At 42.7% G+C, this 16491-nt stretch overlaps 2 protein-coding genes across 3 annotated transcripts; both read right to left on the bottom strand.

Moving 5' to 3' along the window:
- Nucleotides 1-660: 660 nt before the first annotated feature.
- On the bottom strand, nt 661-3600 carry LOC123090705 (uncharacterized). 2 transcript variants are annotated; one of them, XR_006442543.1, is made up of 3 exons: nt 3204-3600; nt 815-949; nt 661-781 (listed from the first exon to the last, which is right to left on the bottom strand). XR_006442543.1 is itself a non-coding variant. In XM_044512035.1 (2 exons), exon 1 carries the CDS (start codon nt 3504-3506, stop codon nt 3216-3218), a length of 291 nt encoding a protein of 96 aa, XP_044367970.1. In that variant the 5' UTR covers nt 3507-3600; the 3' UTR covers nt 661-949; nt 3204-3215. The 2 variants fall into 2 exon arrangements, 1 of the variants encoding a protein (XP_044367970.1); XM_044512035.1 differs by having other exon boundaries at nt 661-949.
- A 743-nt stretch (nt 3601-4343) lies between these two features.
- LOC123090704 (calcineurin-binding protein 1) lies at nt 4344-16264 on the bottom strand. Its single transcript, XM_044512034.1, has 21 exons — nt 16126-16264; nt 15960-16034; nt 15119-15238; nt 14989-15029; nt 14125-14336; nt 11894-13836; nt 10288-10512; nt 10059-10206; nt 9853-9969; nt 9290-9489; nt 8954-9189; nt 8653-8863; nt 8407-8562; nt 8121-8278; nt 7740-7932; nt 6394-6758; nt 6089-6269; nt 5778-6007; nt 5053-5701; nt 4890-4974; nt 4344-4800 (listed from the first exon to the last, which is right to left on the bottom strand). Exons 1-21 carry the CDS (start codon nt 16126-16128, stop codon nt 4565-4567), a joined length of 5784 nt encoding a protein of 1927 aa, XP_044367969.1. The 5' UTR covers nt 16129-16264; the 3' UTR covers nt 4344-4564.
- Nucleotides 16265-16491: the final 227 nt, after the last annotated feature.

Genomic DNA, 16491 nt, shown 5'->3' with positions numbered 1-16491 from the left:
TAAGGAGTTGCGGCCCGCGCTTGGATGTTAGATATGGAGGGCTCCTTACCCGACGCGGGGGGAGGGGGAGCATGTCTACCAGTGGTGGCAGAGCAGGGGAATGTCTACTAGTGGTGGCAGAGCGGGGGAATGTCTACTAGTGGTGACGGACGAGGAGTGGAAAGTGACAACGACAGCGGACATGAATGGAAAATGTGAGCGGGTAGGGTTTCGGTGCCGGCGGCCAGCTTAACTAGCCAGGCTAACCACTACGCAACCGGTCAAAGTGTCACCACACGATGCCATCAATCCGAAGGAGGAGACAAGCTTCGACGTCAGTCCAACGTGGTGGACGCGCCCAGGCACCCCCATATCGACCCCCAGGCACCCCCATATCGACCCCCATATCCATCCCATATTTAAGCTGGATATGAGAGGCGCATTTGAGAAGCCCGTCTGACCGGGCCATCCGCCCAAGCGTGCCCGGGCGTTTGAGGCGGAGGAATCCGTTCAGGATCCGATGGCTCTGGTTGGAATTTTCAGATTTGCACCAAAAAAATCGGTTTTCACGTGATTCGTTGCCATTAACATTTGATAAACCAGAGCAGCAAGGCCAGCCTAAGAACTCACAGGCCTCAACCATGCGCGCGGCAAGATAATTGAACCACCAAAAAACTCGTATCATCAGAAGATTTTCAAATACCGAAAGGAAAAACATGTGCGCATGAGATTATTGAAAGCATTCATCATGTTACAAAGACTGAAAATCAACAGATACAAAGCATTTCAGGTATCTTGCCGAACAGGAAGTTTGTCAAAGTAACCATTCAGCAGATGAACCAACTGGGGCAGTTCAAGGATAAAAATGAAACAGAAGGGAATGCAATCAGAGTCATTTTGATGAGGGAAATGAGTTCCTTATTGCTGCGCGCGTAGATCCGGTGCAACCACACTTCCTCACGGATGATGCCTGCGGGGAAACGAATTAAACGTCATGAAACCATCCGAGTTCTCAAGCGTGACGGAAATAAAACTTGGAGAACACAAGCGGGCAGCTGTTTTTTAAGCAAAATAAGCATATTGACGACGCGCCGACTTGCAGACCATATGGATTAAGCAATATATTATTTGTCAGGCAGCACAAACGGATATATGGACCCTAGAACACGACTTCCCATGATTGAAAGATAACAATTCGATAGCAGACCTGGTCATGATATAGTTTCTTGGAAAATGTGCATCTTCGAGGTTATCAGAACGTTCAAATGAGTTAAATCGAGCATGGAATGAACATGCAAAGCAGCGGCTGACGATCAGCTGGTACTCCCAAGTGCACAACCTTCTGTTCTTTGCGGTATATAGACACTCAAACACGACTTCCCATGATAGAAAGATAGCAATTCAAAAGCTAACCTGAGGTATAATTTCTGAGAAATGTGAATCTTTGAGGCTAGGCTACTGTAATGTTCAAATGATTTAAAGTGAGCAGTGAATGATCATGCAAGAAGTGACTGAAAATCATCTGGTATTTCCAAGGGCGCAACCTTCTGTTATTTGATTGTGTGGCAGACATACTTGAACTAAGGGTACAGGAAAAAGAACTACAAAATTTTATGATTATATAGCAGCCAAAACTCATAAGGCCCTCAGAATAGACATTTTCTTCTAATCAATGGAATTGCTTCTTCGTAGTAAAACAAGGAGAGTAAATTCAAAGCACAAACTAACTAATCATCAAAAACTAGGGAAGATGGCAAACTAATCATCAAAAAGTGGGTGTTGCTTATCAGCAACTCAATTCTCAAATCCAGGATCCACCTGAGAGTAATGAGTTGGTATGTAGTACTATCTCTTACTCCCACTGTTCCTTAATAAATGTGACTTAGATATCGACAGTCTCAATACACACATTTAGCCATACATTTCCATACAACAAGTCCAAATACTTATGTCTATATTGGTCAGCGTTTTCAAAACTCTGATTGTGCGCATTCTAAAAGGGCATATACTTCAGAATGGAGGGAGTAAGTTGTATCATACGCAAAACTGTGTGTCTCTTATGAGTTTATGTCTCCACTATATAGACAGCACGATAGCTACCTGATGTTCAATTTTGAAATTTTGAACAATGCTAAATTTGCAAAGCAGGTCATATCGATGTAGTTAGAAGAGCATTAAGGTCTCAACTATTGCCACTCAGAGATTATGGTATCAATACTAACAAAGCCTGATGGATCATGTATGAACTAGAACCTTGACAACCAGCAAGTTGCTAAATTCGGGTGAATATACTTATCTGTCACCCGCTTTGGTTAACAGAGGACCTAAGGTTACAGAATAAAGTCTGATACATGAACCAAGTACATAGATGGATAGAACCTACAAGTTTGAAGTAAGCATTATCTAAATCCTTCGACTCTCCAGAACAATGTCACCAACATTTTTGGAGTCTACTTACATGATTCCTCAAGCATGCCGTGGTACATGTGAGGCCGAAATGCTCCAGTGGCCCAGTGAGGCAATCGCATAACGAAAACTAAATAAAAGGCTGAGAATTCAACAAAATCAAAACAGCCTAACGAGAAGTACAAACCATTGAAAGGGGGCGGCCGGCATACTTTGAATGTTCAAGCATGTGTACCGGCTTTCTCGCCACTCACGAAACATTAAACAGGACTGGGGATCCAGACAGCAACACGAAACACACTATGTTAACAGAACGCCAGAGGCTGGGGAAACACAAAGCCTAACTCATCAAAACTTGAAGCAAAACTCCACCGAAGGCTTCTCCTACCAACAGATACCCAATGAATAGCAGGTGTAAGATAAGGCGACCCACTGCAGTTTCGCGAATCAACTGAGCGGCAAGCCATATGAACTACTCCGCCCTTCACCGCAGCAGCACCCAAAATCTGACAATACTAACCTACAATACCAAACTATGCAGCCTAAACTAAACTAAACCTAGCTGGAGCATTTTTCGAACCTACGGCCGCAGAACATCGAATTCTCCTCCACGGATCCCCGCATTCGAATCCGCCTGCGCTATCAATCGAATTCCTAGGCAGGCAGAGACGACTGCGGACGCGGTAACATGGACGGCATATCAATCGAATCCCTCCCTACGCAGGCAGAGACGACCGCGGGCACGACAACATGGACGGCGGGAGCAACAAGCGGGTATGTAGATCTGGCTGGAGGGGAGGGGAGGGGAGGTGACGCACCGGATTCGGTCTTCAGGAGGAGGAGGAGGGCGTGGCGGGGCCGGCGTGGCGGGCGAGGAGGTCGTCGTAGGGGTCGCGGCGGCCGGCGGCCTGGCTGATCTGGGGGTCCCAGGAGAGCTGGGAGTTGAAGCGGTCGAAGGTCCAGAAGCCGTAGGGGCGGAGCGGGAGCGCCCAGGCGGCCTTGGTGCGCTCGCACCGCTCCTTCATCCGGTAGACGTGCGCCCGCTGCGCCTCGTCGCGCTGCTCCGGGTCCTCCATCAGCCGCAGGACCAGGTTCTCCGCGAACTCCATGATGAATCCCATGGCGGCCGAGGCTCCTCTCGCTCTCTCTTTCGCTCGCGATCTGAGGAAATGTCTTCTTCCTCCGGCCCGGTAGGCGTCTCGTGGTTAGGGATGGTGGTGGGTGGGTGCGTGGCCGGCGGCGATGTCAACGTGGATTTGCAGCAGGTGATGACCGGCCCAGCCCAACATTTTTTGGGCCGGATGGTAGCCTAATCCGCTCATTTTCAGTTCTGTTTAACCGAGGAAAAGATCCCCTAAAAATACTGAAGAAATAGCACCCCTAAAAAAACCGAAGAAAAAGTTTTTATGGAGACTGAAGAAAAAGTAATGCTAAAAAACGAAGAAAATGTGAGAATCGTTTTTTTCATGTTCTAGAAATAAATAATACTATGTTTCGGAAAAAATGGTGCAGCTCATTTTTTTTAACATCAGTACAGACACAAGCACTCATATACACACGCATACACTCACCCCTATGAACGCACACACGCACACCCTACCAATATGAGCACCTCCGAAAGACTGAGCCGGCATAACATCTTGAAATTCAGCTCATATTTATTCAGAGCCATTGTCAGGTGTTGTTTCCAAATTCCAATATAGTCAACGACTTGTTGCGAACATTTCGTTCTTTCCATCTCAGTTTGTTGCAGATGGTTCTTACCACTGCCCCCAGAAATTCAAGACGGTAGGGAATGATCCAAAAAAGTGAAATGGCAACGGCATGTTTGATTGTCTTCCACACTTTTTGTGCCACAACCATGGCAAAACCACCATTTTTTGTGGCAGACAAAAATGGTCGTCACACCTGCAGAAAAAGGTTGGATAGAAAACGATTTTATCACAAGCAAGGTCAGATGTTAAAAAGGTGTGGCACATCACAACTGTGGCTACAAATCAAACATGTCCTTAGTTGTTACATTAGCTTCTAGTATAAGGTTAGTTTATACACCAGGAAAGACATCAGACCTATTCCTGCTACAGCTGCAGTACATCATATTTCTGCTGGAAAGGGAGAAGCCTTCAATCTAATCAGAACTCATGACCATCCCATGGGTATAGAGAAGCATGATGCACAATCAAGCTGCACCGGCATTGCCTTGGCCGCCATCCGGAGCACTTTCCGTTGTCCTAGATGAGCCGCTGCGCGAGAGTTGGGATGCCACGGTGCTGGGTTTCTGCGCCTCGGTGGCAATCAGCGACGCGCTGCCCTCTGCTTCTTGGTGAAGAGGAACACTGGCCGCTAATGGAGCAGAGGCATTTGCTTCTTGAGCTTCACTGGACACGGAATGCGCACTCTTTTCTTTAGATGTAACTGTGAACAACACAAACAACACATATCAAGGGAAAGAAGAGGGAAGGTAGCTATCCTACCGTCCAGATGTCAGGAGTTGCGTGGAATACCATGAGAAGAAACAGAGCTGTGCGGTGCTGGAGGCGTGACTTGCGACGAAGCTGCCGCCGTTAGGGTTCCTCTTTTATTTCTTGCCTGCAGAAGGAATGAAATGATGTGAAGGATGAAAAGCTACACAGCAAGTACTCCCAAGATGAGCAGTGCAGGACGTACCTTCATCTCATCGCAGTACTTTACGACAGCGGATATGTTGCAATATCGACCGTGAACTAATGTATATACCCACAGAAGGAGCTTCCTTGGGATGCTTAGGTCAAGGATGTCAACTATACCGGGGGCTTGCTGTAATGACCCTTCAACAGATGCCTGGGATGGGGTTACTGTGTAGAGATTAATACCTGAGGGAAATGTTCCACAAGAACTGTCCCGATAAAAGTTGTAAGTGCTCTTCATTACAGTAACTGCAGTCTCCATGTTATCCTCGGATGTCTGTCTGATTGGAATGTTTTTAATTCTAGCGAGTGTCTCAAACCAATTCATGTCAAGACCTTTGAATTGGGTAGGCCCATCAGGGGATGAGATAAGGAGCTCATCAGGTTGCAGATCAACGTAAAGTAGAAGGCCATTAGATAATGGGACAGGCTGATTGTCTGTGTCCATAGATTCAGGCAGCGGGGTGATTGAGGCCAGTTTGATGAGTATACACCGGCACCACGACAGAGAAGCATGCTTACAGATCTTCGCAAAGTTGCTATTTGACAATTTAGGTGTCTTGAAACGCTTTCTTATCTTCTCGTTTAGTGCTTCAAGAACATCTACTCGGACATCGCTTTCGAGCAAATGGATATATTGGTGGATATAGCTGCCATAAGGAAGCACTAATAAAACAACTGTCTAGCTTAAAGAATAGTGTATTGCACTCTGATTGAATTACTTACCCGTAAAGATTGCTTTCTGACAACTCTGGACTGTTCACCTCTGGTATGGTGTTTATATCAGCCAACATGTTTGCATGGTCCATGAATATGCCAAACATTTTCTCAAGTAGTTGCTCAGTAGAAACATCACCACAAACTCGACGGATCTCAGGATCACGGATCGCTGCTGTTAAAACTTGAAGATACTTCCCGAGACCGACAGGAACAATATCACCCAAACATAGAGCAAACTACAAAAGAGAACAAATAGTTATTGTATATCCAGAAAAAAGGTATGTATTAACATCATTATACTGATAATTAGGAGGTACCCTCTTATCGGTTCGCAGGTATGTGTATGCCCTCTCAAGAGTCCACAAATCCATGTTCTTCTCCAACAGGTCCAAGTATAGTATCATATACTTCCTGATGCATGTAATGAATTTTCGTGAACTTTCTGATAAACTGACCTCCAGATTCTTTCTGGATACACCAATATTCGGGTTTTTCCTCCTGAAAGAAAGAACGGACAATAAGAATTCTTTGGGGGAACTATCAATATCAGAAGTTGTAAAAGTCAATTACATCAGTATGTAAGTTCAGAACAACATTAAACATGTAGCAAAAGAGGCTTTACCTTCCTTTTCTAACAGCACCATCAATTTCCCACATGTTCACTGTAAAGGAAGAGCGAGTGGATTTGAAACAAAATGAGAGCTCTTCCTTAGCCCGCTCCAGGTCCCCTGCTTCACCCCTTCTATAAAATCCTTGAGCAAGCTTGTACCTTGCCTTGTGGAAATGCTTTAACTCCCCTTCCACACAAGTACCAAGGGCATGCAGACAGTCATCATAAAGGATGTGCCATGCTTTATCAAGTAAATCAGGCTTAACTAACTTATTTCCCTCCGCATCATCCAGAACATTATCATTCTGTTCAGAGGACCCCAACATGCTCAAGACATTTTCCTTAGTCGACTGATTGTATGTGTAATCAGCAACTACCTACAAACCACACAATCCACAAAGTTAATATTTAATTATCTATTACTAAACTACTATGACACAAATAAAACCATAACTACAAACAAGGATGCATCGCTGATTGGAAATCCAGAATGACGAAGGTCTCATAAAGTATTTTGACATTACAAAATTATAATACTTAAGATTCTAATTCACACTTTGGTGTTATATATAATATTTAAAATTGAGCTCTTGGTGCCAGACAAGTTGCCCAATAGCCAAAGAGCTCGAAGATCCTGAGCTGACTTGGGCTCACTTGTCGGTGGCTCAGTTCGTAAGAACGAGCTGAGCCGAGCACTGCTTCGTCTTTTCACCCGTTGTCTTAATGAGCCAAGCTGGTTCATCAGCAGCTCGTTAGCTCATTTCATGTGTAATATAGCCCGAACCACATCTAGTTTATCCTATAGGGCTATATAGAACATAAGGCCGCACTTGTTTAGTTGGCATTTTGACATCACACGTGTCAGGTTTTTTTATCTATGAGAAACTTGGTTGGTGGTTGTTGAACTTAGTGAAACTATTGCTTACGTTGTTCTAGAACTTTAATTATTTATATGGCCTGTATGGAACCATTATTTATTATATATAAGAATGCCTTATAGAACTGCTATGCCTAGCATAGCCCCTAAAATCCAGTGAATTTAACCACCTGAGCTATCAAGATGCCAGATCTTGTCCAAGATACAGTTATAAATGTACTTCACTAATGTGCTAAATTAACCTTTTTAGAAGTGAAACCATCTGAAGAAACAGACAGATTCAGCCATTTGATTATCAACATGAGCATGGCTTCACTGGTGGAACATTCCATACCATCACTCACAAGTGAGTCAATATGCAAAAGCATATCCGGGTGAGGACAGGAGTATACTAAAACCATCAAATGAAGAGACTAAACTGCTGCCTAACATTTCTCTACATTTGTTTAAAAATCAATTGACATATTTTATCTTAACAAACCTGTATCACATTAAGATTCTGTTTCCCTCGGGTATAAAGTAATTTCAAGCGTGATGCATGCATCCTGTAAACCGGGTCAACTGCCGTTGGATTCAATGTGATGGCTTTCTTGTAGTATGAAAATGCCTTAGCAGGTGAATGCCCCAGTTTCTCACACAGCTTTCCAAGGTAAAATGCATGGAGCCACTGAGACCTGCAAGGTAAATAAGCATAATATATCATTACATGTACGACTCGACTCTCAGAGGTAGCGTAGAGCTAGGGTGTGCATGCTACATTCATAGTGGTGAGTGTGTGCGTGTTTGTGAGAGTCTATGTCTGTATTGTGTTTCGAAAAAACAGAAAATAGAAGATGAGTACAGGTTTTGTGTGTCAGATTACATGAGTTCAAAAGCCTTCTCAAATTGCTTCATCGAATTTTGGCAGTTAATGTCCCATGTTGCATCCTTCACAGGCAATGTAGCTCTTTGATCATAAAAAGGTACCACGTTTTGAATGCTGTCATAGTAAACTAGGGCCAACAATTCATGCATTTCAACCTGAAAAAAGGTGATTAGATGTCATTCCCAACAGTGTCCAAGTTTTGATCTAGAAAAATGGAATAACAAACTAACACAAAGGCATCTCGCTGGCGAGTACCAGAAAAACGATAGACTGATGGACACACCTGATCAGGAATAGTTCTAGCCAATATTAAACTCATCATCAGGCTGCGTCGACTATGTCTACGGCCTGCCTCAACCCTTTGAATTAAAGGTGTATTTGTTCGCCAATCCAAAATGCTTATATGCTTACTACCATCGTTCAGCAACAGGTCAACTTCCTGTGGACGCATGACAAACACCGGTTATACAACAGCATTGACTATAATACAAGCCAAACTTCAGCCAATTGGCATAACTAAGAATATTACCTCATCATATAAACTTGAAAGCCTTTGCCAGCTTTCAAACCGTAATGGGTTATACAACAGATCATACTTGAAAAGATTTGCACTTTGTTCGACAAATTCTCCTCCTTCCTTTTTCAACACAAAACCTGTGTACTTGTCGCTGGGACTTGTATCTTCAGCTTCTGCGATGTAGTGATACAGGCTTCCATAAACATCTGAGTAAGGCTCAGAGCTGTATGAATTAGTCACACAAAAAATAGTTAGTGTATATCCTCTACTATTCTGTTTCAGTGCTTAAGGGAGTCTAGGTTCAATGTAAAACCTGTCAGCGGAAAGTTTCTTGAATGCTTCATAGCCTGTTTCACCTGGAAACAGTACATTCAGGACTGCTTCCCTAGATCCATGGGTATCATAAATTTCACAGAGTGTCTTTTCACATGAATCAGTTCCGTCCAGGAAATTGTCAAGAGGGTTATTAACTAATATTTCAGAAGGTGGCTGCAGAAAATGTTTACGTATCGCGCGCAGCACTCTCCGTAGTTTAACCAAACCAGTTTTCTGAAATAATAAATTATGAACAGAAAATCCATTAATTTTTCTCTATATTTAATGATTCATATCAAAACTGAAACTAACAGCTCATTATGAATTTACTCACGGATAGCTCTTTTGCATATGGTAGGACATACTGAAACACATCAGCACACTGTTCTTTTGTTTGATAGTCACCGCGGCTTGCATTTTTATGTACGGCTAGATCATCTTCACTGCAAGAATCCGGGTTTATCTTCAAACCATATAAGCAGAAAAAAGCCTGGTCCAAGGCACTATCGATACTTGATTGCATTTCCTCCAAGTCTGCATTGGCAGAGCATTTATCAGGATAAACACCAACAAAAGGCTACATTGTTTATTTATTAATTAATACTTTCAGTGCAGCACAAAGAATTAAGGAGTAAGGACCAGTTCTATATGCTCACAGAGACAAAACTAGCCAGCATCATCTTGGCATTATACAACATCTGTAGTTCTCTACCACATAGTAATAAATACTCCCTCCGTCCAAAAATACTCGTCATCAAAAATGAATAAAAAGGGATGTATCTAAAACTAAAATACGTCTACATACATCTCCTTTTATCCATTTTGATGACAAGTATTTCCGGACGGAGGGAGTAGGAGATACACATTATAAAAATGGTCAGGGTAATCGAGGCCTACCCGATTCTTCCTCATCCTCAGAGTTATGCTTATCATCACAAATAGAGCGTTCCCCAGTTACACTATCCTCTGCTCTGCCATTGTCTGGAAGCGAATCTCCTTCCGCCCCATTTGGATCTAGATAATAAAGATAGAGAAGACCAGTGCAAGCTGTTAACTGACAAAGAAACATGTCCAACAGAATAAGTTTGCTAAGAAAAACCTACTAAGTTGAGATTTTAGCTTCACGTCTAGTGCCATGAGATGCTTGACTGCAAACTTGAGGAAAGTCCCTTCCTCCCCTTGACCATCCCTTCCGGCACAGCAGAGCCCATACTCAGCAAGCAAATCATGGACTGCGACAATTAAGTCAACCTGCATAGGTGAACAGAAGTAAATTGAACATCAAAAAATCAACACCATAAATCTTATCAGTAATATGAAGGAAACACATACCTGAGTTTTGACCGATATCGTTGGATCAAGATGCTGAAGTTTGCAAAACGCAATGGCTGCATCTACAAGGCAAGAACTCTCCAACTGGTCAGCCTCATCCGAGGTTCCAGAGCACGAGAGTTTTCTCCATACAATCATCTTGACAGCAGCACACATGATTGTAAGAAGCAATGATTGAATATTGCCAATGATATGAACTAGTGAACTCAAGCCCTCTTGCCCATCCTGCAAATAATAGCAAACGGTCACTTTGGTGACACTGTTAGGATACATTAAATTACTGACTGATGTGGGGTGTCGTATTTTTACAGGGATAATCATGACATATTACTAAGTACTCCCTCCGTCCGGAAATACTTGTCGGGGGAATGGATGTATCTAGACGTATTTTAGTTCTAGATACATCTAATTTTATCCATTTGTACGACAAGTATTTCCGGACGGAGGGAGTACATTGAATAGGCATAAGTTACAACACACATAATACCATACACCATCCTAGCACACCTTTGATAAGCAACTTTACAATGTACTATGAGACAGCCAAAGGAGCAAACACATAGGAAGCGCAACATAAATCATCCTAGAATGAACAGCATAGCAAATTCCCCAGTGTCCCCATACCACCATAATAATGGTTAGATCCTATAATGAATAGCAGACAGCTCAGATGAACTTCTCGCATGCGCAAGAAATTAACCACTGAAATGCTTCAACACTCTAAATAACATTAACTTTTCGCAGGATAACATAATGGCATCAATATGATCATATGTGTAACTTTTCGCAGCTGCAGCCTGAGAGTCTGGAAAACTTGCCAATCTACTATGTCGTCATGTAGTTTGACTACTAAGATAATATGGTAGTAAAAAAAGATAATAATGTGCGAAGTATATGTTCACAACAAACATGCTTATTTATTTTTCTCCATGGCGAATCTAGGTGTTTATAAATAAAATATATAATAAATGGCCAAAGTTAGACTAGCTGTCATAATTCATAAATGCACCAAATTTTAAATATTCCAACATCCCATCTATGCAGCCTACATAGAGCTATAATATTTACTCCCTCCGTCCCATAATACAAGATCTTATTACATCCAATATACTCACATATTGGATGTAATAAGATCTTATACTATGGGACGGAGGGAGTACCAAATATCCTTTAACATCAAGGCTACAAAACTCTAAAGATTTGATAATGACTTCTCACTTATGCTCATCTTAAATAGTTAAAGGTATGCTTGGTCTGCAGCAAAAACATTGGCAAGCCAATATTTGGCAATGCCAAAACCTGTCAATGTTCGGCAATTTTTGTAGAGATATGCAATGTAATTTGGTAGGCAATCAACAGATAACCATCTTTTTGGGCTTGCCATATTTTGGCATCAACCAAACATGCCCTAAATATTTCTGGCTAAGAGAACACAAACGTGCTGATATCTAGTATGCCCTCTGTCCCTAAATGACATTTTGGCAGTTCAATTTAAACTGACAAAATGTCTTATATTTAGAAACAGGGATAGTAGATAGCATTCGTAAGATCTGAACTAAAAAATGACTGGTACAGAGATCCATAGACAAATGAAGAGATGACTTACAGAAGTACCACACTGATCAATAACGTCTTTTGCTGTACTGACACTTCGTGATACGTCCTTGACTGCATCCACAACACTGTCCAACCGATTTCTGTTCATTGCTTCCACAAAATCCGCATCACTTGAAATGTTTCCCTTGTGGGGAGTAATAGATCCAATCATGCCAGCTGCCACAGTTAGAACTTGTATTTTCCTTCGGTGAGAGTCAAGATAGATATTGACGTTCATTGGTTTAGCCTTTTCACATGCAGATATTAAGACATCCAAGGCACCCAACTCAAGTGAAATCACGTTCTCACTTTCGCTCGGCAAATCATATGCATTGCCACCATAGACACCATTGGTGGAAAGCAACAGTGGAGGAAGCAATTCCTTGAACTCTGTATGAGTTATGTTGTTGATATTTTCATCGTTCTTCCAAAGTAAATAATCGAGCTTGATCAAGTTAATTTCACGCAGAATCCTATCAGCTGTCAGAAACTTTACAAGCTTGCTGTGAGGTAGAGGGATAAACTCTCTACTGCCATTGGTTTTGCTGCTACTTCTTAGGAGTGACAGAGCAACATTAAACTCCTTATAAGCTTTTTCTTTGCACTTTTGTGCAAGGGACAGACAGCCACTCAGCCAGAAGAAGCGAATCCAGAACACATAATCAGTATTTGAAGAAGATGTTTCATCACAAAACATGTTACTGGAAATTGTTCCGTTAGAGTTTGAACAGCTTTTGGTCGTATCTGAAGCATTTCTCTCTGTTTTATCACTTGAACGTATTTCTGCCTTGCAGTTTTCCTTGTCCAAATCAAAGCTGGTGGAGTTCATTTTCTCAACAGATAATGGCAATTCCATAGCTACTGATTCGATGACCTTACAAAGATGGTAAGAAGAATCAGATAGTTCTGAGGATGTTGATGGGCTTCCAGAACATATAGCTCGATCATAGTATAGTTCAGCAAGAAATAAACTGCACAGCGCAGATCTATCTTGCGCCCAGCCTCTAGTAAGTTTATCTAGTTCAACGAAGTTAGCAAAGTAATCTTGAAAAGGTATGTTGATATGAGCAATCTCCTCCAATAACAGAAAGCCAATATGACAAGGACCATTATTCTTGCATATCTTCAATAGAAATTGCTTAACATCGTCTGCCTCACGGTCGGACGTATATGTGGGAATTTCTGGATTAGAAATGTCAGCACTTCCAGAAGAATCAGTCTTATATGCAGTGCTTGCCCCCTTCAGGATAAATGAGTCTAGAAACTGAGTTATTGCATGCGATAAATCTTTGCCATTGGATTCATTTTCATCTTTTTCGGGTTTGCGACTCCGCAGCCTCTCAAGGCGTCTGCTTCGCCTTTCATGAGGATGTTCTCTGTCTGAATTAACATCTTTCTCTTTAACTGTAGGTGTGCCATCATGCGATTGTAAACTTTCACCATCCCGGTACAAAACATTTTCACTTTCACCAGCAGATTCCATAGGTTTGGATGTACCTATAGATAAGACGACATCCACCGTGTTATAAGCAAGCCCCTTGACAGTCCCCTCAGTGTCTGAACATCTATTCTCAGTATTTGCACAATGATTTTCATCAGCTTTCACGTTTTTTGCTGTTAAGAGACTTATGATGCCATCTAAAACCGATGTCCATTTGGCTTCAACAAGTTGCAATGTTGCACCCCGTTTACTCCTCTTCCTTGTTTCTTGATTTAATACATTGTCTGCAGATTTTCTTTTATTGGAAAATTCAAGTTTGGCATGCTTTGGTTCAAGGATGTCGATACCCCGTGGTGCAAACGGCACTGGTTCCACATCTTCAATGGTCTTCTTTACATGTAATGCACGATGATGTGATGGCCAATTCATAAGTATTAAATTTGCTACTGAAAGACAAGCAACTTCATCACGGATCGCTATAAGGACCTCCAAAAGTTTCTCCATGCAGTTCCCTGTATAAAGCAACCAAAACTGAATGAAAAAACAAAAATAGGCATCACAAGTTTAAGGCATGGTAGTTAAACTACTAAAGGACAGACCCAGTGCATAGAAGCTCCCACACAAGGTGGGGTCTGGGGAGGGATTATAGGAACCTAGTCTTACCCCTGCAAAGTGCAATGCAGAGAGGCTGGTTCGAACCCAGGACCTCTTGGCACAAGTGGGGAGGACTTCACCACTGCGCCAGGCCTACTAAGTAGCTATTAAATCAAAAGAAAAATGGAATAAGAAGGACATCATACAATTGTTTGGGCTGCATAGAAGCCCTTGCTCAAATGCCCATCTTGATATGCTCAGCAAACCCATTGTGCACGAGAGTGTTCCCAGATGATTCCATACAACTGAATCATTTGTATCAAGCTCCACAGCTTGTAGGTAACAGCGGAGAGCGTTATCATAAAATTTTGATCCTTGTCGAAGGAAAACAGATGCAAGGTTTTTCAATGTCAAAAACCTGTGCAATTAAGGACAAAGGTCAGCATTTTGAACAGCAAATACTAATGCTGCACATTTCAAGTTAGTCAACCAATTCAAGATCAAGACAAAGACTGACCATTTACACACACAAAAAAGGACAAAGACAAACTATGCAATGTGTTCTACGATAAACCTTCAGGCTTCAGCATGTTATGACATGCAAGCAGTGCATTATGATTTTATTATGACATGCATAGGATTAGCTACTTTCTAGAGCCGGCACACCATTCTGATTCATACTGATAGATTTGAAATAACTAGCATAATATATGTGTAGTGAGACAGATTCAAAAAAATACTATAGAACTAAAGAAAATAGGAAATATGCCACTTGTGCCAGATCAAACTACGGATACAGACATACTTGCCCTCTTGTCAACCATAAATGCCAGATCCAACATGTGGTGTAGACAATGGTGAATAGACCACTGCCACTAGTTGACATCTTTTATAGGGGTAAAAGTTAGTTTTTGCAATAACATTGTTTTGTGAATAGTGACCAGTTTTATCCAATTTTGCATGTAACATCCACATTATGTCCAGGAGTTTGACAGACACATAATCCTCTCAATGACGAATAAAAAAGTACATTTACAGCATGACCATTACAAAAATGTGACAAAGAGAACCTTAGCTGCAGCAAATGCTGATCACTGCCAATATTCTCAACCTGTTGAAATAAACAATTGTTGAAATGATCAATTTGCTGTTATGGAGGAGGCAACAGAAGAACATCTGAAATATTCTTAGTGAGATTGCCTGAATTTCAGATATTAGTGGATCCTTCAAAACATCCTCCAAAAGTTCACAAGCTTTTGTGTAGTCTTTTTCTTGCAACTTGAGGAGTCCCTCATGGTATTTATGCGAAAGTGCAGATTCCTGACAGCATTAAAAGGTTATTTCAATAACACAATATATTTTGACAACCATATTAAGAGCTTCTAAAACTCAAAAGTCACTATAGCCCCTTCTTAGTAGCAAATATGTTTTGAAAGCCATATTAAAAGCTTCTGAAACTCAAAAAATCTGACTCTAACCCTTTATAGGCTGTGTTTAGCATTACGGTGGATTATGGTAATCCAGCTTATCCAACCAGCGTTTGCCTATTTTGATGTTTGTTTACCCAACTTACCTCTAGTTTCGTGGCTATTTTCTCACAGCAGATTATAAAACAAGCACAATGCAGCACAGTTCAGCAACTGCAAACTGAGCCTTGCTAGCAAATACAAGGCTATGTGCATATATATAACTACAAGGAAGTCCTCCTTTTGAATCAAATATGGTGTGTACACTACATAACTCAGCATTAGTACTACTTGCACTACACCTGAAAGATCTAACTAGTGTATCGCCCTCCTGCGCCTGCAATCTTGACAATGCAAGCATTGGAGTCTTGTGTAGTTTCATCTACCACGCCGCGTTTAACTGAATCACATAAAACCCCAATTAACCCATCACATTGCGCTCGGCGAAATCGAAAACCCTAACGTGGCCCGGGTGACGAGCTACACACCAAGCCCCGCTGGAATTTCAGGCATTAGGAGCGTGGCGCGCTGGGAGGGAGACGGGCGGGAGGAAGGGCGGGGAGAGGAATTCGTACCTGTGCTTCCTTGGTCGGCGCGAGCGGCTCCCACTGGCCGACGGTGTCGCTCTCGTTGATGGCCGCGATGGAGAACTGCGGAGGCGCGGGAGGAGGGGCGGGGTGAGAAGCAAATTAGTCAGACAAGGGGGGCGAGGGGGCGCAATACGAGGGGCGAGGAGCTCACCATGGCCGGCGGCGTGGAGGAGGAGGCCGCGCGGGGACCGGCGGCGACGAGGGTCCCGGCAGCGAGCGGTGGTCGCCGCGGGGGAAGTGCGTCCCGGGAATAATTACGGCTTCGCCTTTGCCAGGGTTTTTTCCCCTCGATTGGGCTATGGGTTTCGTGGGCTGGGGCCGGCCGCGGCTACAGTGTCGTGAGTCCGGCCCGATGCGTTTGCGTGGGTGTCGTGTTGCAATGGACTTGTGCCATACGGCGTCGGTAAAACCCGGGAGCAACTAATTAACGAGCGCTCCTTTGGGAGCCTCGCAACAATCAGTGTCACTTGACACGCTCTCACCTATTCGTCACGTGTCGCGCTCTGTATGCTCCTTT

The sequence above is a fragment of the Triticum aestivum genome, chromosome 4B, assembly GCF_018294505.1.
Source record: "Triticum aestivum cultivar Chinese Spring chromosome 4B, IWGSC CS RefSeq v2.1, whole genome shotgun sequence".
NCBI lineage: Eukaryota > Viridiplantae > Streptophyta > Magnoliopsida > Poales > Poaceae > Triticum > Triticum aestivum.
The sequence above is the reverse complement of the archived record's forward strand: the minus strand, read 5'-3'. Positions and strand labels throughout refer to the sequence as shown.

Coding starts and splice junctions, on each gene's coding strand:
- LOC123090705 (XM_044512035.1), bottom strand. CDS start 3,506: ATGGGATTCATCATGGAGTTCGCGGAGAACCTGGTCCTGCGGCTGATG.
- LOC123090704 (XM_044512034.1), bottom strand. Junction 15,030..15,118: donor CACTAATATCTGAAATTCAG/GCAATCTCACTA, acceptor TTATTTCAACAG/GTTGAGAATATTGGCAGTGA. Junction 6,270..6,393: donor GGTGCTGTTAGAAAAGGAAG/GTAAAGCCTCTT, acceptor TCTTTCTTTCAG/GAGGAAAAACCCGAATATTG.